The 26,337-nt window shown below is 40.3% G+C and overlaps 1 protein-coding gene across 2 annotated transcripts in view; it reads left to right on the plus strand.

Annotated features, from left to right (window-relative positions):
• The window catches only part of lrrc4ca (leucine rich repeat containing 4C, genome duplicate a), a 75,703-nt gene extending 50,087 nt beyond the window's left edge, over positions 1 to 25,616 (plus strand). For both annotated transcript variants that reach the window (XM_054776773.1, XM_054776774.1), the window contains one exon: positions 19,770 to 25,616. In XM_054776773.1, the coding sequence (XP_054632748.1) occupies positions 19,820 to 21,766 (1,947 nt within the window). In that variant the 5' untranslated portion in view covers positions 19,770 to 19,819 and the 3' untranslated portion in view covers positions 21,767 to 25,616. The remainder of the gene's footprint in view (positions 1 to 19,769) is intronic.
• Positions 25,617 to 26,337: the final 721 nt, after the last annotated feature.

The following is a 26,337-nucleotide window of genomic DNA, read 5'->3' on the forward strand; positions in this document are numbered from 1 at the left end:
ATACATGTGTATACAAGTGGCTGGGAGTGCAGTAGATGGCAGAAAAAAATACAGAGGTAAAATCAAATAATAATAAAAATACCGACACATAGGACTGTCTAGAACGGATAGAATTCCCTGGTATTCTAATAGTCCTGTTTCCTTGCAGCACAAATTTGCAATTGCTTTGGAAATATTGGAAAAACCTCTTTGAGCTGCAGCAGTATCAACTCTTATCTCTTTGTCCATCCTAAAATTGAACCCTTCGATGTAGTTTAAGCAGAGATGCCACTATGTATGCCCTTTTTCTCGTACAGTGATGGTATTTGACTTAAAATCCTGCAGAAGAGACTGGAAGCATCCTCTGACAGCCAGGTCCGAGTTTAAAGTGATGTGATTGTGTTTACACTCAAGAGATATTTGATTTCCCATTACATTATTATGATGTGTTCCGTACTGAGTGATACTCAATTACTGAAGTAAATATGTGACAAATAATCAGTCCTAATGGGGTCTTCTATCGTTGCTTATCAAATGTTCTCTAATTCTGGTGGATCAAAATGTCTATGTTCAGATTTGTCTTTAGATTTATCACTATTAAGTGGATGAACTTGGTAAATGTTAACAGTAGCTGCCTGAATGAACATTGCACTACTTCTTTAAATATTATTTGACTGATTCCATTTTTACTGTTGCGCATCCATGTCATAGTCTTCATTTAGTATCATGTTCTTGACATTAATTATTGCAAAAAACGGGGACTGTAATTTGGGAACAATTGTACAGTCACGCAAAGCAATTATTTCACATAATGACTTCCATTCAACTGCCAACCCAACATTACCCATCAGTGATTATAATGACGAAAGGATTGATGGTGAAAGAAGTGACGGTTGTAGCAATGGCACCCTGGAAGTGTCTGTCCCTCTCCTGCTTTCCGCTGAAACCCTGGACAGAAACGCCACAACAAATACAATAATGCAGCTTTAGGTTATAACACAGATTCATGTTTTGTTTCTTATATATTTATTTACTGTCACATTCAGTGTTGTAGCCTGTGTGATTGTTTATTTTCACTTGTATGCCTTAGTTGCGGTTTATGCTCTTATTACCTCCACTTTACTGCACCAACCAAAAGATGACTTTGCGGAGTTCGTTGCCTGGACCCAGCAGATCCTTAAGGCGGTGGAGGCTGAGGCGGCACGGTACACACTAGAGGAGTGGGAGACAATGGTGTGGGGTCCTGACGGCAAGCTGGTGCAAATGGAGGTATACCCAAGCACAACCACTCGCTCACCAGCACGCTCACGATGCAAGTACACACCTCACTTCACTCCGGCAAACTCTACACACTGTTCGGAGGTGCAGTCACTCCCTCCCTCCTTGCCACGCAACATGCCGAGGTGCTGCAGCCACACGGTGTTCCTGAGTGCCGACCCATGGCTCATCCTACTACGGCCCCTGCTGAATGTCAGCACAACTTACAGCTGCCCTCCTCACCCACACCAGTTTGGCCCACAGGGCACCATCAAGAGGAGATGAGTCCCCCCCCCCCACTCCTGCACCTCGGTCCCACAAGCTTCTGACGCTTCCGGGGCTCGCATCACGTCAGCTCCCGGGACCCACACCATTAGGCCCAGCCGGGGGGTCAGAGCGTGAGGAAGTAGTGACCCTCCTCCAAGTCTCCCTGGCTCTGGTTTCAGCGATGAACGACGTCTGGAATCCGCCTTTGGAAGGGGGGGTAATAGTACCAGTAGCTGTGCAACTGGTGACGCACAGTCCCATTGTCTCGTTCCTTCCCCAGCTGGCCAGGGCACACAGCTCACCACTTCACCGGCAAGCCAGGACACACAGCTCGCTCCGGCATCATCGTGATGTCAGTCGCCAAGATGTCTCCCGCTTCTGCTCCACATCAGGCTGAGTCGTCTTCCTGTCCAGATTCGGTTCACACTTCAGCCTGCAGTTCCTGTTCAGGCTCAGTCGACGCGTCAACCTGCTTCATCTTTAGTTCCTGTCCAGGCTAAGTCCACGTTTCAGCCTGCTCCTTCCGCAGTTCTTGTACAGGCTCAGTCCACGCGTCAGCCTGTTCCTTCTGCAGTTCCTGTCCATGTGCAGCCTATACGCTAGCCTGCTTCACCTGAGAATTCCTGTCCTGGCGTTCTCCTCGCGCCAGCGTGCTCCGCTTGGAGTTCCTGTCCAGGTGCCTACCTCACGCTAGCCCGCTTCGCCTGGAGTTTCTGTCGCGGCTCAGCCCATCCGTCGGCTCCGCCTTGCATGCCGTCTCGGCCGTCCCCCAGAGGAGTTCCTCCGGCTCCGCCACACATGCCGTACCAGCCGTCCCCCGCAGTATTCCTACTGTTTCCACCGAGCACACTGCTCCAGCCGTCTCCCAGAGGAGTCCTGCTGGCCTTGATGGGCATGCTGTCCCGGCAACCCACCACCGGTCCTTCCACCACAAACCCCTTTTTTTTACTTTGGACTGGATGACGTCTGGGAGCCGTCATTGCGGGGGGTTACTGTTACGCTCTGTGTTGTAGCCTGTGTGACTGTTTATTTCACTTTTATGCTTTAGTTCCAGTTTTATGCTCTTATTTTGTATTACTTCCGTTTGTTCTGTTCTGTGTTCTGTCATCTTTAAATTCATTATTACATGCACTTGCCGCTAATTTGGTTCCCCATCTATTTAGTTCAGCCACGTGCTACTTTAGTTTTTCGGTGCATTGAATGTGTTTGTTTGGTCCCCGCTCGCCATCCCTGCTTCTTTTGTTTTTTGTTTCACGTTCCTGCTGCAAGCTTCCTTCACTCTGCTCTACAGCTAAGAAAAATAAATACTTTTTACCTGCACTGGGTCTCGACTCTGCATCATGAGGTCATCGCCAACAAATCACCATGCCACGACGTGACATTTACCTCTCTTTCTGTGCCTTTCAGCCATAAAGGAGGGCTGATTGTAAAAAGTAAACAGGCTCATCTCGCCATGTCTGGAAAGAGTATTACAACGTCAGGTTTTGGCTCACATAGAAAACATGAACATAGTCATTTTAGCATTTGAACATTAAGACGTTAACGTAGTCATTGTATGATACATTAAGCCAAATAGCGAACCATTGTCTTCTGCAACGATATAACGCTGTAAGGGTTACCAAGCAGCAAACTTTGCTGCTAATTAACTAAAAAGCCAAATGGCTTAACACGTAACTGGAGTACAAACAATAAAATGCAGAATTGCAGCATTTTAGAACTTTTACTTTGAGTCAATTAGTTGTCCATCTCTCACCAAACTTGACTCATATCATGAAGTAAATATGTCAGAGTGCCACTGCCGTTTTCCCTGCACAACTACAGAGCCTGCACTGCAATGTCCGTCCACATGTGGTAAGGTTGTGATTCCATTTCGTAGCACAAAGTAAAAATATATGTGTGAGTATGTATTTATGTATGTTATACAAGTATATCAGGGATGCACGGACTTTTTCAGTATGCAAGTTGCAAGTCAAAATGCTCTACCTCTTTCTATAAAACATATCACATTTATATAATCTAACCGGTAAACTTTGAAATACTATTGTAAATATTGATTAGTATTTCACATTCACATTTTCAAAGTTTACAGGTAATCAAAGTAGCTGATATTGTAATTATATTTAATATGCCAATAAAGATAATTACACACAATTCCTCAATAGTTGTGTACATAAACTGAATGCTGGTAATATGTCAGTCAAAATAGCTACGTAACGTTCATTAGGAAACAGAGTTAGTGTATTAAATCCAGTTAGCATTTGCTATCACACATTACCAATATACAAGAATTGAAAATGATTATGCAAACGGCAATGCAGCCGAAGTCAAAGCAACATATTAAAAAGGGTTCAGCAATTGGCACATTTTCCATTTCATCAAGAAATAATAGTTTAAGAAGCGGATGTGTAGAAAACAGTGGTTTCTGTAATGGAGTTCATGACGCGAAGAAAAGCCATTGAACAGTACATAATTCTTTTCCACATAACTAGCTGCTATAAGTGAACAGATAACTTTTGTTATAGATATAGGCATCTTCCAGCTGAGTTAGTTTATTCGTAATCAGAATAATAAAGATGAAAGTTACATATCCGTGTGTACCTTGAAACGCCGCCGGGGGGCAAGAGTGAATCAGTCAGCTGACTGATGTCATACGTCAGCTGCAACGTGACGTTTACGCGATCGACCCAAATTACCATGGCGATCTACCGGTAGCTCGCGATCGACGTTATGGGCCCCCCCTGCACTACGCTGCTGATGGGGATGTCCTACAACTTCATGTAAAAAAATCCGAACTATCCCTTTAAACTGTTCTGTCACTGTGGGTTAAGCGTTTGAATGTGAGGAGGTTTTTCTCTGAGCCTCAAACTTCACAACCTTTCTGTTCCTTCACTTGCTTTCCCTGTCTTTGTTTCATGTTTAATTTATATAATGCAATTCATTTTTAAGCCTGCACGTCGGCCTAGTGGTAAACATGTTGGCCTCACAGTCAGGCGATCAGGATTCAAATCGCTATTGGGGAATCTCTGTGTGGTGTTTCTGTGTTCTCCCTGTGCATGTGTGGGCTTGCTCCAGCTTCCACATTACAGAAAAAATGCATGTTGGGATAACTGGGAACTCTAAATTGCCCAACAGTGTGAAAATCAGTGTGAATGGTTGTTTGTTAGTATGTGCCTTGTGATTGACTGTCAGAAGGGTGCACCCTGCCTCCTGCCTGATGTCAGCTGGAATAGGCTCCAGCACACCTGTGACCCTAATGAGGACAAGCAGTATAGAATTTTTTTATATTTCATGACTATAGTCACTTTAGTCAGCTAATTAAAATATCTAAAACAGAATAATTGATAATTTTTCCCTAAATCAAGAAAAACATCATTCAAAGGCCATCTCTGGCGATGACACATGTAGGACATAATTCTTCAGTCGAGCTGAAGGAGTTCACCAAACATTAAACAAGAAAGTTAGTTTCTTCTGGAAGGCAAGGTTAGTTTGAGGGTACTTGTGCTTAGAAGTTCTTTTCCTTTCAGCTAATGATGCTGTTTGTGTTTGCTTTGCTGTGATTTTTTTTTTTTTTCCATGAGCGCCACAATCAGCAATTCTGGAATTTTGATGGTTGATGCAGTAGCAAATGCCAGCACTGCCAATCTGGGCTCGTGAAGAAGCTATGTTCCCTTTTTGTTGCCTTCAAATCATTGGATAAAATGTTCCTGGATAACTGCTTTTGTGATTCACTGACAACAAATGTAGATTTTTCTTATATCGCCATTTCAAGAGTTCGGGGGGCTTTCTTAACAGAAAAATTGATTCACAGTTTGTTTGTTTTTTTTTCCAGCAAAGAGGCACAGCAATATAAACTCATGCTATACAAACCTCCACTACACCCATATGTCCACTAATGTAATGTTTCTAACTATATTCTAACTATATTTATTAACAATAAACTTACTTATTGAGGCCTTTGGCTAAAATTGATATGAGTTTGTAACAAAGATAAATAGGCCAATTAATTTAAAATACCATGTTTATGTTGCACAATAGCAGACCTAATCAATTAATACTTTCTCTTCCCTCTCTTTATCATATCATTTTTCCAAACATTCTCAGTTGAACTGCACAACTGAGAACTGTTTTGAGAAGCTCCAGAAGAGGATATTGCATATGAACGATCATGTCTCAAATGTAAATGGAGATTATTTATTCATTAAACTTGACACATCAAATTGTTTGCTACTGAAAGCCGTCTGGGAAAGACAGGCACTTGAAAGTCGACTAGACAAACATAAGATCCATTTCAGGTCCATCAGAAGTGGACAATAAAGCTGTCGCAATGGTCGCATCCACACAAATCTCTTGAGGGGCTGCCATTGTTTTATTGTTTACAAGGTTGCAGTCTGTTTCGTTTTTGCTTTCAGCACATCCAATGGACGGCTGCCTCCTCCTCATTGGTTTGGTCAGCTGCAGTTCATTTCAGTTATGGCTTACCTGTAATTGCATACAGGTTATAGATGAAATATGAAACCCATTTAATATAAGTCAGGGGTGTCACAAGCTGATATTGATATCGGATATCAGTCCGATAAAACGAGTGTCAGATTATATTAGCCTACATGTAAAATTTCCGATATCAGTGTTCCCATCCAAGCAGTCCATTCCATACTCGGCTCCAGCACTTCTTATCCAGCAGTGTCGTCGCAGCCAGAATGCAGAACCCTTGTGATCACAACAACAACGTGTGCTAACACAGCAGCAAGGAGTAGGAATGATGTCGGCTGTGTGGCAGTATTTTTCATTAAAGTAAGAGAAAGATGTTACGACTGAGTGCTAAACTTGTCATGCACAAGTTTCCCATGGTGCCACATAACCTGGGAAGTTTAATACGACCAACCTCATCGTGCCTTTGAAGCAGCATACCAAAAAAACAGTATGAGGACTTTTGCAACACCACGGTTCCCTCACAAAGTGTGAGAAACTCCCACTGAGTGATAAAAACTCACTAGCTGTAACAGAAAAGATGTTGAGTAAGGTCGTTTTTAAACACTTCATTGAGCACCTCGAGCCTTGATACATTATGCCTAGCCGCAACCACATTGATACCCCAGATGCATAGAGAAGTACGGTGGTGACTTGGTGATTGTCATTAATCCGTTCTCTAACCAACTGACTCTAACCAAAGCAATTTTCCCATAGAAAATAATGTAAATCTAGTTAATCCATTCCAGACACCCACAAATGTTAACACAAAGCACAATTTACAGACAGATTAATTATAGTTTTACATGCACAAAATGATGCAAAAATCATTACAAATGACAAATGAATGGACAAGTGAAGATTTAACATCACTTTTACCTAGTTTTGTTGGAAAAAAACCCATCAACTAACAAAGTTACACAAAACACAACAAAGCATAAATGGTCATTCAGAAATCAGACAAAAAAGTCAAATAAAACACAATCCAGAATCATTATTTTTATTGAATTTATGCATTTGAACATTTTATAACCTCTGAAGATGACAAATACTTGCACAAAAAAGGCACTGAAATGTTTTCATCAGTAACTGATTGTCAGCCTTGAACTCACAGATCCTCTGTTGTGTTGATATGATGCTCACGCTGACCTGTGTAATGACTCCTCGATCAAGGACAAGCATGAGCCCTTGAAAATGTCAACATTGAAAGAATTTGAAAATATTTTCCATGTTCACAGATGGAGAACACAGTATGTGTCCACATATGCAGTTGCCCCTTATGAGCTTATTGACTAACTCTTGTGATGCGTATCCATTCTACAGAATGAACTAAAACCACAGCAAGAATTGATTTTGTTAATCAGGCTTCTGATGGATTGCATCATGGATTATAAATGCACCAAAATTACATTTAAAACTGACTGAATGGATTTTTGTAGTTAATCTGAGCAGACATTGGAGAAGCATATGCTTTATAGTTAACATTGCATAGTTATCGCCCAGGTCATCGCATGCTCAAATTCTGTAATAAATAGTCTGTTTTGACTGTATGTCCATGTTCACAACCTCCGAGTGACCTTAGCACACTATTGTCAGTCACAGTGTGATGCATACTAACCCTGACCTCTCCAACACCAAAGTGACAACAATATTAAAGACTGACAGTCTCATCTTACACCCTCGAAGGGAAGTTACCATCAATTTTCTGCCTACCGACACTTAGACATGCTCTGAGAATGAAGACTCTTGATCAATACCACTTGTCTCGTACAGACCCCATCACCCAAAGGAAAAAAAAAACTCTTGTGCACACAGCCTGAAAAATGTGAATGTTAAAAAATGGTTATATTGAATACACACATTCAGGCTCAAGTCCATCCATCCATCTCTTTTATACCATGAATCCTGTTACTCTTCCCATGCCAGTAGACAGAGGCAAGGACACCCTGGACTGGTTGCAAGTCAATCACAAGGCACATTTTAGTACATTTGCGTTATATCCTTATACTACTTGTTTTAATATAACAAATATTTCACCCATTTCCATTTTGCGGATGTGGCATTAATGTACAGTAAATTTAACATGGACACAATCATTCATTCATTTTCTATGCCGCTAGTCCTCACTAGGGTCGCAGAGGTAAGCTGGAGCCTATCCCAGCTGACTTTGAGCGAGAGGCAGGGTACACCCTGGACGGGTGTGCAAGTCGATCACAAGGCACATTTTAATACATTTGTGTTGTATCCTAGCACTACTTGTTTTAATATAGCAAACATTTCACCCTTTTCCTTTTTGTGCATGTGGCAGTAATGTACAGTAAATTTAACATGGACAAATCATACAGTGCGAGTTTGTAATTGAGGTGTTCATGTAGGATCTGGATAATTTATGGATCTGCTTGGCACAACCTCTATTTTGCTGTTAAGGTTTCAAGTTGTAGTTCACTTAATGCAGATGACAAACGGCAGGCCTGCGCTCTACGAGTGTCTACTAAATTTAATTCATCTTGAGCTATGACATCAGCAAGAAAATGGATTGAAATTAGTTAGACTGTATTGATCACTTTGTCCGTGAAGACTAATGACAGTAGGTTATCATAGTGAGTAAATCCCTCACATTTCAGCAACCATTTTATGGTATCTTCTCAAAGGACAATTCTAGAAGTGAAACTGGGATATAACTTAGCTTACAGTTGTTGGTGTACAGCTTGTATATTTATATTTACTTGTCCTTTGAAAATATCTCAACACAAAACTGTTATTCTCTAAGTGAGTCTGCCTCACAGTGAACATGCTCAAATCGTGTCCAAAGTGTGAATATTTATGTGAGGATGATTGTTATTGAGCAGTGCCTTAACCATGTTGGGCACGGATTTACCAGAGCTACATGGGTTGGTACTGCACTCTTCCACCTTCCGCTTGAGGATGCCTCACAGGTGCTCAATTGATTTCCAGTCTGGAAAGAGACTTGAACTCCACCACTCCATCCGTCCTCCGTCACTCCATCACTTTCACCTTCAACTTGCTCAGAAAGTTAACTTGGGAAATGTGTCCGGGGTCAGTATCATGTTGGAAAACTGCTTTGCATCCCGGTTTACGAAGGGGGAGGATCATGCTCTGCTCCAGAATGTCATAGTAGATGTTAGAAGGGCATGTTTCCCTTAATGAACCACAGATCCCCCAGTGCCGGCAGCAATCATGCATCCCCAGACCACGATGCTACCACCAACATGCTTGACTTTAGACAAGACACAATTATCTTGGTACTCACTTTTGTTGCCAGCTATTTAGATCCACAAGTTTCAAACTCAAGGCCCTTGGGCCAAATGTGGCCCAACACGTCGTGTCATGTGGCTCGTGGAACTGTTTGGAAAATAACATTAAGTAGCACTAATTGCACAACCATTATTACTAAAGGTGCCAGATTCAGATGTAAACTGTACATGACTAAAAATGACATCACTATAAAACTATGACAACCTGTCTGTACAAAATAACACCTTGAAGAGAAAGTCAAAAATGATTTCATCCTTACAACAAAGTAATCCGCCCATTCCACAGCTGCAAAGTCTTCTGGGTTACACATCTCAAGGATTGTGGTGTTTTTGTGTTTGATGTAAAATACTGTAGCTTTTGCTACTTTTTGAGAGAATGACGACGATGTGCTCCATCAACAATCACTTTATTGAAACAAACAACCATGCCAAAACAACCATGACAAACATGTTGGGTTATTTTCAGTGGACTGTAAATATACTCCGCCATACAAGCTGTCACTTACTCCTGGTTAAATTCTATAACGAGTTCTATAACGAGTTGAAAAATTGTAACAGTTTGCTTTTTGCACTGTTGGATCACATAAAGGATTTTAAGTACAGTTTCAAAATGAAAGAAGAAAAAAATGGGAGTGAGAAAAAAAACTGAAAAATTTATTGCAAACAAGCTTTAAACTGAAATACGCTGTAAATCAGCTCACCGCAGCCTTTAAAAGTCAAAACCTTAGCACAAAATGTTTTATTTTTTGTCAGGTATTCACACTGTCATGATCTCTTGATGGCGAAGGCAAAAATGCTTTCTCTCATTGAATGTGGTCGGATTGTTGAGCTTCATACGCAAGGCCTCTCGCAGTGTGCCATTGCTGCTGAGGAAAGGCTGTCATTTGAAACCAAGAAACCAAGCAGGGAATCTAAGCTAATGCTGAAACTAATAACAAAAACAGCTGCTAGAGAAGCCACGCTGACAAAAGCTCTCACAGTATACAGGATGGACTTTGGACCAGAAAGCTACAACACGAGGAAAACAGTCCGGCAACAAATGAGTCACACAGCATGGCTTATGAAGGCCTGATGACTAATTGACCTCAGGTGTGCACCGGTAGCTCCGCCCCGGCAGGACCATCAGTGCACTGCAACAGACAACAGACAGGCGGCAGCATAGCACAACCAACAGAACATGACACATCAGTTCCAAACAGTGGATGCCCTGCATGAAGCTATCTTCGCCACCTGGATCAACATCCCCACTAGCCTCTTGGAAACACTGGCATCAAGCATGGTGAAACTATTTTTTTAGGTTTTTAACAAGAGTGACACAGCTGCTCATTACTGAGTCCTTTTTTTTAAATTGTATTTCTAGTTTGGGGGGTTGCAGGTTTTTTTGAGCTATGGACTGACCTTTTGATCATCTGATGAACAGCCTATTTCAGTTTAACGGTTGTTTGCAATACATTGCTTACTCAAAATGTGTGCAAAATGTAAATACTTGCAATTTTTCAACTGGTCTTGAAATTTTGATCAGGAGTGTATGTGCAAGTTTAATTTCTAGAGTATTGTCCCTTGAGAAGCTATACGGTAATAACAATGGTCATCATCCACTTTAATAAAGATACACTTCAACATTGTGCAGTCAGAGGCTAAGATAGTGTACAATTAGAACTGTGACATAGTCAAACTGTAATTCAGCGCAAGCAAGTTAACCTGAAAAGGAAACAACAAATAGCATTAATGTCTGTCAGTGATGCATTTAACTTAATTAAATTTACCAAAGACTCTGTGTCGATGGACTTGTAGTTTCACTATCAACTTTGTTTGAGGAATGCGGTCAACAGTAAGAGACTAAAGTCGTCCTATGATTAAGGTAGTGGCCAGTTGGTCTGTGTTTGTTATGGACCTGACCTGACTGAAGCTACTCAAGCTACTCTTACTTTTGTTCTACGTTTTAGCATATTTCCACAGCATTTCAGTTGAGCTTCAGCTTGCAAACAACTCCCATGTTCATTCTAAATTCAATCATTGATTTTCGCACCTTTTCAAAGCATTTTAGTTTTGCTTCAGCTTTTCAGCACTCACATGCAATGTCTGCTGACATTGCATCATCTCGTCTGAATTTGACTTTTCTTTTACAAGTCTAGCCCCCCTTGCTGATATTAAAGGAACTAATCTAAGAAGCCGTTACTGTTAGATTTGAAACTAGAAATTGTAATTAGACTGTCTTTTCTTTGTCAACTAACAGGGGAATTTCCAATCAATGAATCCACTAAGGCAGCATTGATTAGCACGTCTTACTCACAGCTAGGTGTTTCTGCATTCAAACCTTGGGCCAGACCTCACTGTGTGAAATTTGCATGGTCTCACCAAGCTTGTGTAGATTTCCTCGGGGTCCAGTAGTTTTCTCCCACAGGCTACACCATCCGTTAGATAAATGGTCCATAGGTGTGAATGTGAATGCTTATTGGTCTATATGTGCCTTGTGATTGACTTGTGACCAGTCCAGTCAGTTTGGATAGGCTCCAGCGCTCTGTGACTCTGACCAGGCGAGTGGTAAAATCCACTAATGTTGGCTTTTACTGTACAGGTATTTGATTATGTAAGTTTACCCAATTACAAAGACATGGACATTGGTATGGTAGGAAGCAGAAAGTGGAGTAGTATTTGGTGGAGAAACAGTTGTTGGCAAGCACAGAGGTCAGAGATCTTTCTGTAAACTCAAAGCCTCAAAGGAGAATATTTCCACCAGAGGGCATGCTGTTTTTGGGGTCTAATTCAGAATTTCTCTGCCTCCAAACATGGCCAGTCGAGTTGATGCCAAAGAGCTCGATGTTGGCCTCACCTGACCGCATTGCCTTCTCTGAATCATTCAGGTGTTCGTTTGCAGGCTTGTACATGTGCCTTCTTGAGCAGGGGGATCTTGCAGGCAGTGCAAGATCACAATCCATTACAGCAAAATGGTTACAAATGGTTTCGTTGGTGGTTGTGGTCACAACTCCCGTAAGATCATTAACAAGCTCCTCCTTCTGTGTGATTCTGGGCTGGTCCCTCACTTTTCTCAATCATCCTAACCCCACAAGGTGAGACCTTGAGCTCTTGAGCTGGAGCTTAATGATTAAGGCAAAGATGATTGAACTTTCAAACAAATCAAATTAATTTAAGGATTTCTTAAGGATTATTGCTGTCTCTCTCTGATCAAACAAACATACCACAAAATTATGGATTGTTCAGTCGTTTTAAGGGGGTAAACGTGCTTCTGTGTTTTAAAATGATCACGGATGGTCAAATGGTTCACTCGCCTGACTTGCCTGTGATGGATGGGTGACCAGTCCCAGCTGTGATGAGAGTGCTCTTACAGCTTCAAAAGTATGATCCGACCTTGCTGATGCATATTTAAATTATTGCAAGAAAAGCACAGAAAACACAAAGTGAATAATTTCTTTAACTGAAATTAATCCCGTCCTACATGACATTCATGAGAATAAAGCTTGTAAAATAAGAGAGAAAAACAATATAAGAGGCATGCAAGGGACGTCATGTTTTTTTTTTTTTCTTTCCAACAGAAGTGTGCAACATATGCAGAGAGGTTTGACCTTTGTTGTACAAAACACAAACGCTGTAGAATACTTCCGTTCTGCCCCTTCCCCTCCCAGTTTGTTGCAGTACTATCTGCAGTAGTATAGTATCCGAAAGGGTGGAGCCGGACTCACTCCGCAACATTTATGGGATTGGAAAACATTTGATAAGACAGAAACATGAATTCATTGGTCAGTTTGGCATTGCGCAGGCAGAACATCACATAACTTAGATAGCTGCTACAGCTATTCCCAAGAATAGCTAACTACAGTCGACATACTTAATGCGTATTAAACCCTTAAGGGAATTAACAAATCCAGCCTACACACCTCATTGTGAAAACCACAAGGGCTTACTTTGCTATTTTAAATATGAGTAAGCTGAAATAAATAGTCATGGCTTTTTTTTTTTTGTATTTATTGGTGTCAGGTATTGTAATAATTTGAATTTGTTGTATTTACTAAGTCACTTGTTATTCATCTACTGTAGTTCCATTCATTATATTATCGTGATGGTGTTCATCCACATGCTACCACTACGTTGTTTAGTCAAAATGCAAATTTGGGTTTTGAAGCACGTACATATTGCTGCTAAAATGAACCAACCCTCTCTTGGGGATAGATTTTAGATAAAGTTGAAATACAGAGTGAGAGGATCTTCATGCCAACTGGTATATTGTCTCTGCTTTAAAATATGAACACAGGAGTCGTAGTACATTGGTGACGTACGGTGGCCACTAACAGTGTCTCATGTAAAGAATGTTGTGTCCGATAACCCAAGTGAAATCCAATATCGTGGTTAAAGTCGTGAGTGATGCAGCAACTATTGTAAAAATGATGATCTAGTGAGAAATACAACACAGTACCGTCAACCAGTCATGCAGCACTTTAATGCCACTGGGGAAAGAGGGAGGGAAATGAGAAGGCTTGTGATGAATGTGGTGAGTATCACTCCCACACTGGAATCCATAAAGGATTTTAGTTTATATTTGGAGCTGTTGCAAGATTGCAGGCATTATCAAGAAGTGACCTGATTTGATTTATATGTCATTAATCTCTCACTCTCTGTTCTCTCTCTTTTTCTTTGAAGAGTAGAACGCACGCCAACCTTCCGCTGTTATATATGCCTCTCATTCTCCAATCTCCATCATCATTCCTTCTGCGTATCATGTGGAATGAAAGCAGTAAGTCACCGTTCACATTGCAATAAGCAGATATTCAAGCATCAGCCCGGTCTCATTTTCATCACCACCTGAATTAAGCTTTGTTATTTTGTAAAGAAAATAAACAAAAAGAAAAGCAAATACTTTAATCTTGTGAAACCGTGGCATCATCAGAAAAACTTCATGCCCTATGGAATATCCGGTAGCTCAGATAAATAATGGAGTTTTCAATTATTTTCTGAATTACAATGCAAAAAAAAAAAAAAAGAATATTAAGTCCATCAGGGATCGTATGTGGTAAGGGCATTTACCAATTCTGTATTTTCCTTTAATTTCATCATCTACTTGACCATGCTTTATGCATTAATAAGGTATTGCAAAATCAAATGGATGTAATAAACTGCTCACTCTGTGCTTGTCTAAAACAAATGGTGCTAATCTTGCACTTGTTTGTCCACATCATTTGGATCACCCATTCGTACTGATGGCTATTCATCATCTTCCTGCATTTGAAAAATGCTTCCCTTACTAGATTTCATTGGCTGCAGGTACATTTTGTCAAAATAATTATGTAATTGTATTCAAGCGTAATCTTCTCAGGTCCTTAAATTTGGATTTGATGATTCATCTTTCTCTGTGTCAAATCTGGCTATAAGTAAATGTGGTAATGGGATTCTTTATCCAAATGAGAGTCATTCAGGATTATGTAAAACACTCTTTTTAGCCACAATAATAATAATAATAATAATAGTAATAATAATAATACAGTATAATACAACTTATTTTCCATAAACAGCTGCTGGAGTGTGACATTTCCTAGTATTATCTTTGTTTTTGAAAAGACAATTTAAAACGATGAAAACAAACACATTTTTTGTCAGCAGCTTAACAAATGTAAGTGGGAGAGACTTTACTGTATATCCTGCACAGAGCAAATTGTGTGAATTACAACATCTTGTTTAACTTAAATGTTTACTTTGGGACTTCAGACTACGACACCTCAAAGAAGCTAATGTTAGAGTGGATGTGAATAGTAACTTTTGTCATTATATTGCACTTTTCCTTAGTTGGAGACCTGAAATGACATTATTACCAAATCAGTATCACACTGAAGCTTTTTGCAAAAAAAAAATATATTTTTTTTAAACCATTGAGTATATGGGCAACTATAATATCTACCTATAAAGCTTTTAAGGCAGTCTCTTTATAATATCAGCAGGGATTTAAGCTCTATTAAAGTTTTAGTGGAGTCACCCAGGAATTGTTAGTCTGAAAAGGTATGTCATCCTCACCTGGGGTTTCATTTATAAAGGTTCCAAAAAACAAAACTGGGCCAGAAAATAAGCGCATGCCTCTTTTTGTGCCAATGTTGTGATTTTCTAAAAAACAAGTTGGCAGGAAAATGTGCATACCTACACGCAGAGCTGTCTTCTGCACATTTTGGACACAGTGAGAACTGCAGACTCAAATGGGGACATGATGAAACGAAGCCAAATGGCTCACACACATTTAATTCCATGTCGTATCAAATGTAAATTATTGATGAGATTCATCGCAAAAGCACATTATTTGCGCCTTTAGAAAATCAGTGCTTTTATTTGTACAAAGTGTGTACTTGTATACCGTACCATAACTGCTGGACTCCCGTTTCAATTTTAAAAGATATAACCTGACCAGGCCGTCAAATTATCGACATAATTGATGGGGTATAATACTGTCACGATCAACATTGGGAAAAATCAACATAAAATAACAGACATAAACATAAACAGCACTATCAAATGTTTGTGTTCAAATAATACCGTCAGGTGGAATATACCACTCATTTACATTATTATTTTTAGCAAGAGAGTGAGAGAATGAATGTGTCCAACAGCCATCCCCAAAAGGCAGCTTGTGGGCCAAATTTGCCCCACAACAACGAGAGACAGTGTTTATCATTGCGCTCAAAATGTATCATACAATTTGCTCTTCTACAGCGTGTTCTTTATATCTTTGATCTAAACAGGTACGAGAGTGAGCGCCACTCCTCCAAACGGCTAGTTTTAGTAATGAAGTCACAGAAATAAGTTTTAATGTAAAAACATGGTACACTAAGTCCCCCACTAACGAACACAATTGGTTCCAGACGACCGTTCTTATGTTGAATTGTTCTTAAGTAGGGGAAAAGGTAATATTACCAATGATATAGGTACTACATATACGTGTATACATATACAGTATATGTGTATGTATGTAAATATGAGTTTGGATGCAGTAGTAATATTAAACAAGGATAATTAATGAAAAAAACAATAATAAAAGTGATATGATAATACGTAATGATAAATGTTATTTACCTTTGAAGAGGAGTCGCCGAGCATATGTTGTTGTGGAGGAGTTGGAGGAGGAGATATTGAAAAAAAGGACAAGTCGTCGTCGTCGTTAGACTCTTCTAAAAGAGGTAGTGTTCTGTGGGTGGTGTTGAATTAAGCAGGCCTATTAACTCTTCATAAACTTTATTCACACGGCTCTGTCCGGGTTGTACGATTTAGCTTTCCATTTAGCTTTACACTGTATCTCCCCAGCATCTCACTCTTCCTCTGTTGGTCTCATTAGCTCTAAGGCTGCATTAGCAGTGTCACAGTGCCCTCTACTGGTCAAGCATGTACAGTAGCAGTATAAATACTGATTGAGCGACTGACTACAAGGCAATAAAATAAAATATAGACCAGTCGGCTTGTGTTCGTATCTGCGAGTGTTCGCTAGTCGGGTGTTCGTAAGTTGGGGACCTAGTGTATTTGTAAAAAAAAAAAAAAAAACATGGAGAATTGACAACACATTGAAAATCCCTGACAATTACAACTACTAGCATGCTTAGTTATAAAGAGTTAATAAATAATTGGGGACTGTGGGGATTGTGCCGGCGACCAGTCCAGGGTGTACCCCTGCCTCTTACCCGAAGTCGTATCCCCGCAACCCTAGTGAGGATAAGCGCATAGAAAATAGATTGGTAAATAATTGGGAACCCCGCTTTAAAAATGTCTAAACACAAATGATGCCTAATGCTGTGGCATGAATCCAAATATGATGTTCACCTTACAGCTGAGGTTCCCAAAGTGGGGTATGTGTGCCCCCAGGAGTGCACCAAATTATTTTGTGTGCTAATTGAATGTTGGGCTTCTTACGTGATGCTGTGACTAATTAGTGCATTTTCTGAGCTGCGTGAGCCTGTAATTTGTTTCTTGGATGCACTTGCTGTTAGAAAGCCCACATTGTTGCATGTTCTTTACACTTCATTTATAATGTGTTGTTTTTGGGCGTTGCAGCCACTTACCATAGTTGCTTGTCATGTGACAGAGATTGAGATTTATGTGTATGACTTTCTCAGACGCTGCACAGACAGACCTTTATTTTCTATTCTTCCTTTCACCTCATCTCTGGTCACAAATGTAAATCTTGTGCTTAAATGGAGGTGAAGTTTAATCATGTTGTTAGCTCTGTGCTGAGTGCGAGTGCGCATTTTTGTTTGGCGCATAATAGCAAGCAATGTGAGCTCACATGTCCGTTTTGCTCATTAACAAGCCTCCTACTGATTTAATATCCTTATTGATTTCTTTATTTTCATAATTATTTGTAATGTTTATGTGTAAAATTATTTGCATTGTTTTACTGATTATTATTTGTATGCTATGTAGTTACAAGCCACAGCAAAACAGCAGCTTCAGCTTGTCACCACTTCTTATAACTGGCTGGCTGTGTGGGGTGGGGCTTACTGGATTCGTACAGTATTAGTCTGTTCCATCAACGTTACTGTATAGAAGGCGTTGCCAACCCGTTGATCTTAGGGAGTTTGCCAGAGTGACACCAACAGGCACGCATTTTGTCCACTGAACACGCCCGTACGCCTCACCGCTATCCAGGCAGCAACCCGTAAGCCCCAGCAAAGAGCCCAGTCCCCAAAACCCAGCCGGAGGTACACTAGTACACCTACTCGACCCCCGCGCTAGCAAAAAGGTCGAGCGAGAGAGAGAAGGAGTGACAGAGCGCATGCAGCGATGTGCCTGTGTACATAATTATTGTCGGTTAATAGGGCTCAAAATCTGCCTTTGCTACCTCAAAGTTAAGGCCCAAAAATAATTCCACAGCCGTGCACCTCCAAAAAAATCTTTGAGCCACGACGATGCCGCTCGGAAAAGAGCTGACTGTTGGAGCGCTTTGACCACCCCCTCACTCCTCAATCTGCATGGCTCGGCCACTACACTGAGCCAACAAGCCAAATAAGAGTTGTGGTTTGCTCATGAAGCCGACACCACAAGCCCAACCTTGAAAGTAGTGGTGTAGGGATGCCCAAAGTGTGGCTCAGGGTCCATCTGCGGCCCGTGGCTTATTTGTCATTGCATCACTGCAGAAACAAAATAGGGGGGGGAGTAGATTTTGCACAGATTCACGGACACGACCAGAGATCTTGGTCTCTAAAAAGGTTGGTGACTAATGTATGGCATCTATATTAGTCCTATGTAGCCTATATTAACATATCCTCAAGGTGTTTGATTCACTCCAACTCCTTTTGCAGTGAGTAGAGTCCATATTGTTTGTCGGCTCCTCTATGACCCACACCTGTTTTGACTTTTTAATGGATTTATCTGTCGCAACAGCGAGCCGCTTCTCTCCCCTCTAAACGTCAGTCTCGTAGACATGGTTACTCTCATGAGAATTTGCACTAGAGTTTATACATTCAGTCCGCTTCAGCTGCTTTGACAAATCATGTAGTCTGTGATCCCCCATTGCAGTCGTTAAATGTGTGATCTCCAGTCTTTCACTTGTCGTAAAATTGTTGTGTGTACTCGGCCGAGTAAATCTGTAATGACAGAACAAAAGTTGTGTACTGGGTCCCCAGTTTAGCTACGATCTTGTACACATGCTCAATAGTCAGGTTATAGGATTCCCTGCAAATTCAAGAATCAAAACTATTTAAACTGTAAATGCTGAACTAAAAAGACTTCACACTTCACACAGACAAGACACAGCTGCATAGAACTTAGAGTCAAGCGTGGCAATGATTGACGTATTATGAAGAAGTGCGGCAGGTCTAACAAGACCAGGTAAAACTGTCCAGAGAGCAATGATAATAATACATTGTGTGTAAAACTCTGATGTTTTTGCCCTTCACATACAGTACATTTTCTGAATAATCTCCACTTCTCTGCCACATGTGTAACTGTTTATCTTGGTCTGTGTTATCTTTGTCAGTCAATTCCAATCTGGCAACATTGTTCCTCAGTGAGGAATAGATCTACCTTCCACTATAATGCTGTACTCCAATTCTATTTTGCGAATAAAAAGGATGAAGGATGCACACTGATGCGTTTGTTTAGCACGTTTGCCCCACAGCCATGTGGTCGTGGATTTGAATGTTCTCCCTGTGCTGGTGTGGGTTTTGTCCGGGTACTTCAGTTGGCCAGGTTAATTGAAAACTCTAAATTGTCCATAGGTGTGAATGTGAGTGTGTGTGTTGTATGTCTATACGTGTAACTGGCAAACACTCCAGGGTGTACCACACCTCTCGGTCAAGTCCACTGGTGTAGGTTCTAGCTCACCTGTGACCATGAGGATAGAAGGATGAGCAATAGACATCCTGTATGAGAGTCATTACAATATTTTTTTTCACATGAGAAGATACAAAGACAAAACATCAGAAGCTCCACAATTTCTGTTTTAGTTAGAAACATTTAGTGTTAGAAACACTGCGATAAAGAGATTTATTTGACCTGTGCTTCAACTAATGTAAATATTCTCCTTTGTTTTAATTCCAGTTGGCCCAATCATCTTTCCAAAGAGCGGAAGACCAGCCGGTGAATTATGAATGTTAAACAAGATGACCTCCTCTCAGCAGCAGCAGATGATGCGAGGTCCTAGGTGGAACCGGGCCTTGTCCGACCCTTTGTTTGTACTGCTCCTGGCCCTACAGCTGTTGGTGGTTGCGGGTCTGGTACGTGCTCAGACGTGCCCCTCTGTCTGCTCCTGTAGTAATCAGTTCAGCAAAGTCATCTGCACACGGAGGGGCTTGCGAGAGGTCCCTGATGGCATTTCGACCAACACACGCTACCTAAATCTGCAAGAAAATTTGATACAGGTCATTAAAGTGGACAGCTTCAAGCACCTAAGACATTTGGAGATCCTGCAGCTGAGTAAAAACCACATACGCAAAATTGAGCTTGGAGCCTTCAATGGACTTGCTAGCCTCAATACCCTGGAGCTTTTTGACAACCGCCTCACCACGATCCCAAATGGGGCATTTGAGTACCTGTCCAAACTAAAGGAGCTTTGGTTGAGGAATAACCCCATAGAGAGCATTCCCTCCTATGCTTTCAACAGGGTGCCCTCATTACGACGGTTGGACCTTGGGGAGCTTAAAAGGCTCTCCTACATATCTGAGGGGGCCTTTGAAGGGCTGAGCAATCTTCGCTACTTAAATCTGGGAATGTGCAATCTGAAGGAAATCCCCAACCTTATTCCTCTGGTGAAGCTGGATGAACTGGAGATGTCAGGGAACCAGCTATCTGTCATCCGTCCTGGCTCTTTTAAAGGGCTCATCCATCTGCAGAAGTTATGGATGATGCATGCGCAGATTCAGACTATAGAGAGGAACTCATTTGATGACCTCCAATCACTAGTGGAGCTTAATTTAGCCCACAACAACCTTACCCTCTTACCCCATGATCTTTTCACTCCTTTGCATCATCTGGAGAGGGTGCATTTGCACCACAACCCATGGAATTGTAACTGTGACATCCTCTGGTTGAGCTGGTGGCTTAAGGAGATGGTACCAGCAAACACTAGCTGTTGTGCCCGCTGTAGCTCACCATCTCACCACAAAGGGCGCTACATCGGCGAACTGGATCAGAACTACTTTCACTGTTACGCTCCTGTTATTGTGGAGCCCCCTGCTGACCTAAATGTGACAGAGGGGAGCGCTGCAGAATTGAAATGTCGAGCCAGCTCTTTGACCTCGGTGAGTTGGATTACACCCAATGGTTCCATCATGACACACGGTGCATACAAGGTCAGAATCTCAGTCCTGACTGACGGCACTCTGAACTTCACCAATGTTACCATGCAGGACACTGGTACGTATACATGCATGGTCAGTAATTCAGCTGGCAACACAACAGCATCTGCCACACTCAACGTGTCCTCCACTGAGAACAGCAGCTTCAGCTACTTCACCACAGTGACGGTAGAGACGATAGAAACGCCACATCACGAAGACTTCACCACAATTGTGCAACAGAAGGTGGGCCCTACTCCATCTGCTCGAACATGGAAGTCTGTTTCACCCATCTCTACAACTACCACCACAGTCCAGACCCCTCTTTCTACTCGTGCCACAGAGAAAACCTATACGGTCCCCGTTACTGAATTTGGTGGGGAAGGCTCACTGAATGGCTTGGATGAGGTCATGAAGACAACCAAGATCATCATTGGCTGCTTTGTCGCAATCACACTCATGGCAGCTGTGATGCTCATCATCTTCTACAAGATGCGCAAACAGCACCACCAGCAGAACCACCATGCGCCCACTCGCACCATTGAGATCATCAATGTGGACGAGGACTGTGTAACAGGAGGACCAGGCATGGAGAGCCACCTGACTTTGCCTCCTCTTGAACATGAGCACCTCAACCATTACAACACATATAAAACTGCATACAACCATGCCTCCACTATCAACTCCATACACAGCTCAGCGCATGAACCTTTGTTAATCCGGGCCAGCTCAAAAGACAATGTACAAGAGACCCAAATCTGAACTTTTTTTTTTGCCCATGTAATGAAATTACATCAAGACTTTCCTGTCAGTATATGTTTAAATTTGGTTTTGAGGAGGTGGCTCAAACACAAGATGAATCACCGTGTGTTTGAAAATTCAATGGTTGGTGATGTTTATTCAATGACTTTGGTAATTAGGGTATGTCTGTTACAAAAAGTGTCTTTACAAAACAAAAGTTATTTATTTAAGAAAAAACATTGTTGTTAAATCAAGAAAAACACTTGTATTCTACAATTTTTTTTTTCACCACTTAATTGATGTTTTTTTCTTCCTTTTTCTCATGTTGGTTGACTGAAATGAATTAAGAAAATCTTTATATCTAGTAAACTCTTTCTTTACTTTGTTTTCCCAACGAATCTAGGGCAGATCTGATTTTTTTTTTTCTCCAGCTGTGGAGTAAGTAATCAGGTATTATATGACCACCTTGAAATTCATGAATCACATTCATTGTATGAAGTACACATTTGTCATTATTTGACTTCAGCAGAATTTTCAGCAACGATATTTGATCACATTACTGTATCAAAGAAATAATATCTCCCCCATTTTGCTGTTGTAAAACTTGACGATAACTAGAATATTAAGAATTACACTGTAATTGTAAAAAAAAAAAAAGTCTTAAAACGAGAAGTCTATGCATATAATTTGCATAAATTGGCAATTTGTTTTTCTCAAGTGTCCAGCTTCCGAGCGTTCTTGTTTGTATTTATTTATATTTTACTATGTTACACCAATTACAATAAACCCACTAAGACCTTGATGGGAAAGAGGCAAAGGTCACCCATGTCACCCATTTGCTACCCATACTTACATCCATAATTTGTAGTTCCATGTTTTTCTGCAGGTTCCAGACTACCTTTTTCAAGCACGTACCCGTTACCTGATCAACAGAGCTGCAGGACTGCATGCTGTCAGAGGTAGACTAGTGAGCTTAAACCCTTTATACAGCTGTCTGAGCACATTGGCTGTAATCTGCGTGCCACATTTCCACATAGGCAGTACCTGGCAGCCCCACATCCACCCTGCCCCTGCCAGCAACACAACTTGGCCGTGAGCAGCAGGTTTTGTGGCTTTAGAAGGCGGGGTGTGGGGGAGCGGGCACCAACCAGATGTTTGTGCTGTACCTGCCTTACTCCCCCAGCTCCATTTACATTTTAATTGATGTGCTCATGGGCACAGATCTGTAAGGGCCCATTCCCTGGAAACAATTACAAAGAGCTCACCATGAAAAATAATGCCAACTATCATAAACAGGGATAAATTCGGTCAAGCCCAACATTTACGCAAAAGTACTTTAAATCTTGTTTTCTAGAAAGAATTATGGATGTTTTTCCCCTTTCTATTGAGATTAATTCAGTTGTGTTACTTTATTAAACACTATTCTAAGAGCAGAAATATATAACTTTGCTTGTAGTATTATCTGTCCTCTCTGGATTATTAAAGTGTAAATGTGAATTACTTCAACAAAATACAGCTCCTCAAAGTAAGCTCAAGTTTTGTTACTTGCACAGTTGCTTTAATCGAAAGCACTGATGTGTGACACTGAAGACGAAATGAATCACGGTCTGACCCATCAAAGCAGTCAATTGAGTGAAAATGCAAACGTATTATTTTATTTACTGTAATTTATTTACATGGATGAACATACAATGTAGATTCTGAAAACTTGGTCAAACATAAAAGGTGTTGTATTTTGAATAAATCTTAATGCGAAACAGTAATCCCTTGCTATTTCACGTTTTGAATTTTGCGGCTTCCTTCCATCACTGTTTTTCAAAAATTAATTAATTAATTAATTAATTAATCATTGCTGTTTCATGGTCGAATATGGCCTCTTATTCATCACAAATATGCATATATGCACATTTAAGCACATTTTCCGTATTTTTGCCGAAATTAACCACTTTCAAGCATAAAAATGGCTAAATGAACTAAAATACAAATATAAGGCATTCAGAAGACGCATTGAGAGAGATAGAGGTGATATGTAGTATTCTAAAGAGGTCATGAGGTGTCAGTAATGTTACATTGATGAAGCAATAGCCACGGCATGAAGTATTGTCCTGAACAGGAAGTAAAAAAAGAACAAGAAGGAAGTCTCCCACTGCTAACATGTGTGAATCTATATTATGTGTAATAATAATGGGTAATAGGAAGTAAAGGTGACTATAAGGGTGTTATTTCATGTCTAGACGGCTCTAATAATGTTAAAAAAAAGGTATTTAGAAGGTCATAATCACGGGTTTTGTGTGATCTAACTACGAAATTATTCCATTATAAATAAGGAATCCTACTTGGCGGGAAATTCTTTTCTCACGGTTGAGTCTGAAACCAATTAACCACATTAAACAATTTACTGTACTGTATATCCTTTCCACTGGGACTTGATCATACTCAAAAATTAACACCCACAAACATCTAACATTTCTTTTACATAAAGGTAGAGCACAACTGAGCATTTAGCGTAACACCTGTAATACATTTAATTATGACAACTGATTAGAAACATTCCATATCATTTGGTGGAACTTACTGACCAGTACAAAACTTCCAGGCTCACAAGAAAGATCCTTAAAGATACAGACATTAAGTTGTTGCAAAAATTAATTAGTGCTATTTCTCAATAAGTTATAAACCAAATTACAACTGTATATTAGAAGTTCAAATGATAAAAACCCAACACAATGGAAACAAGAGCATTTAAAACCCTTCACTTGCAACATTTAAAACCTTTCATTTGCAAGGTTATATATATATATAATATATATATATAATGGTCTTACTGCTTCCAGGGATATGGAAGCAGCAGTGATGATTATGAGCACTTTGCCAGGAGCTAATGAGTCTACCCAGCATGCCCACTGTTTGTATAAATAGTGTCTAGGATAATAATATTAATATTAAGCTGATAATACGTTTAGCCAATTTGAAGGAAACACTAATAGATTTGATGTGAGTGTGCTGCATATAAAACAAATGTCTTCTATAAATGCCCAATTAATACATTTCAGGTCCCCAGACAATTTTGGTCCAATTAAGCTAGACTAATGAATTACCCTATGTGCTTTCTGACATCCAAACATCTTCACATTGCACTTCTAATGTTCTAAATCTGGGATGGTGAAGTGACAATTATAATCATTTTTGTCTCTTAAACGTCCCTTACGGTTTTTGGTTGAAGGTGATTTGTTTGGAAATTTGAAAGCTCAATTTCTTACATTTTAGTCAAGCTCCATCGTGTATGTAAGATACTGAAATATTTTGATCAGCATTGTTTTCCTTCATTTTTTGAGAGGAAATGCAGTTGTAGTGGTAGATTTATACAAAAACACATTTTGAGACTGCATCATCGAAAAAGGTCAATAACAAGTGCTTTGTTGTCTGTTTTGTTTTGTTTTTCCTCGTATCAACCAGCTGTCTAAAAAAAGAAATGTGCTGTAAAAGACTAAGAGATTGATTTTCATGTAAGAATTATTTCATGACCTTTAAAAAGATATGGAGATCGATTATAGAGACCAGAGTTTGTAGTACATACACGAAATATGGTTAAAATAAACTTGTTGTTTTTTGTACTGTCTGCTCTTCTGTGTTGTATCAATCAAAAATAAATGAAAACTTTTTTTTTTTTTCCAGGAGCTTACAGATATGAAATCGGGATGAAATCAAAAGTCACGTTGTGGATGTTTTAAACATCAATGTTGGTTGTTTCTTGTGTAAGAAATAGTTGCATTTGCACCACAATGTACATGCTGGATTATCTGATTAGTTTTTTTTATATGAACAGCAAGATAAATACAGCGGAACCTCCAAAACTGGAGACCATAATGGTTGTATAATATGAAATGTTATGAGAATTTTTAGCCTCATTATGTCACACAAATTGTGCATGAAGTACGAATGAAACATCAGCATGAGAAAAAGTGAGCTGTGTTTGTTCTTGAAGGCAACCGGCTGTTTTTTGACGTGACTCCGCAAGTGTCCCCTTTAAAGGGGCCCAATCATACCTTTCCAACTTTTCAGACATGACTAAACGTTTGAGAATGCCACAACATTCATTTCCATATACTTCAATTAATACTTGCCTGTAATCCAGAATGTTAAGAAGAGTGACACAATTTAATGGCAATAGATTGCAAAGTACCTTTTAGTTATGAAACTGAACTTAATCCCAAAAACACCATTTCCACTGCGTTTCAGCCCTGCCACAAAAGGACCAGCTGACATCATATTAGTGATTCTCTGGCTGACATAGGTGAGAGTGTTGACAAGGACAAAGGCTAAAGATGACTCTGTCATGCTGATTGAGTTAGAATACCAGACCGGAAGCTTTAAAAGTTGCGTTGTGCTTGAAATTGTTGTTTTTCCTCTGTTAACCACGTTTACCTGCAAGGAAACAGGTGCAGTCATCATTGCTTAGCACAAAGAGAGCGTCACAGGCAAGGATATTGCTGCTGGTGAGATTGAAACTACAGCAACCATTGATCAGATCATCAGAACTTCCAGGAGGGAAGTTAAATTGTTGTGAAGAAGGCTTCTGGGCATCCACGAAA

The sequence above is a fragment of the Dunckerocampus dactyliophorus genome, chromosome 5 (genome assembly GCF_027744805.1).
Source record: "Dunckerocampus dactyliophorus isolate RoL2022-P2 chromosome 5, RoL_Ddac_1.1, whole genome shotgun sequence".
Taxonomy (NCBI): Eukaryota; Metazoa; Chordata; class Actinopteri; order Syngnathiformes; family Syngnathidae; genus Dunckerocampus; species Dunckerocampus dactyliophorus.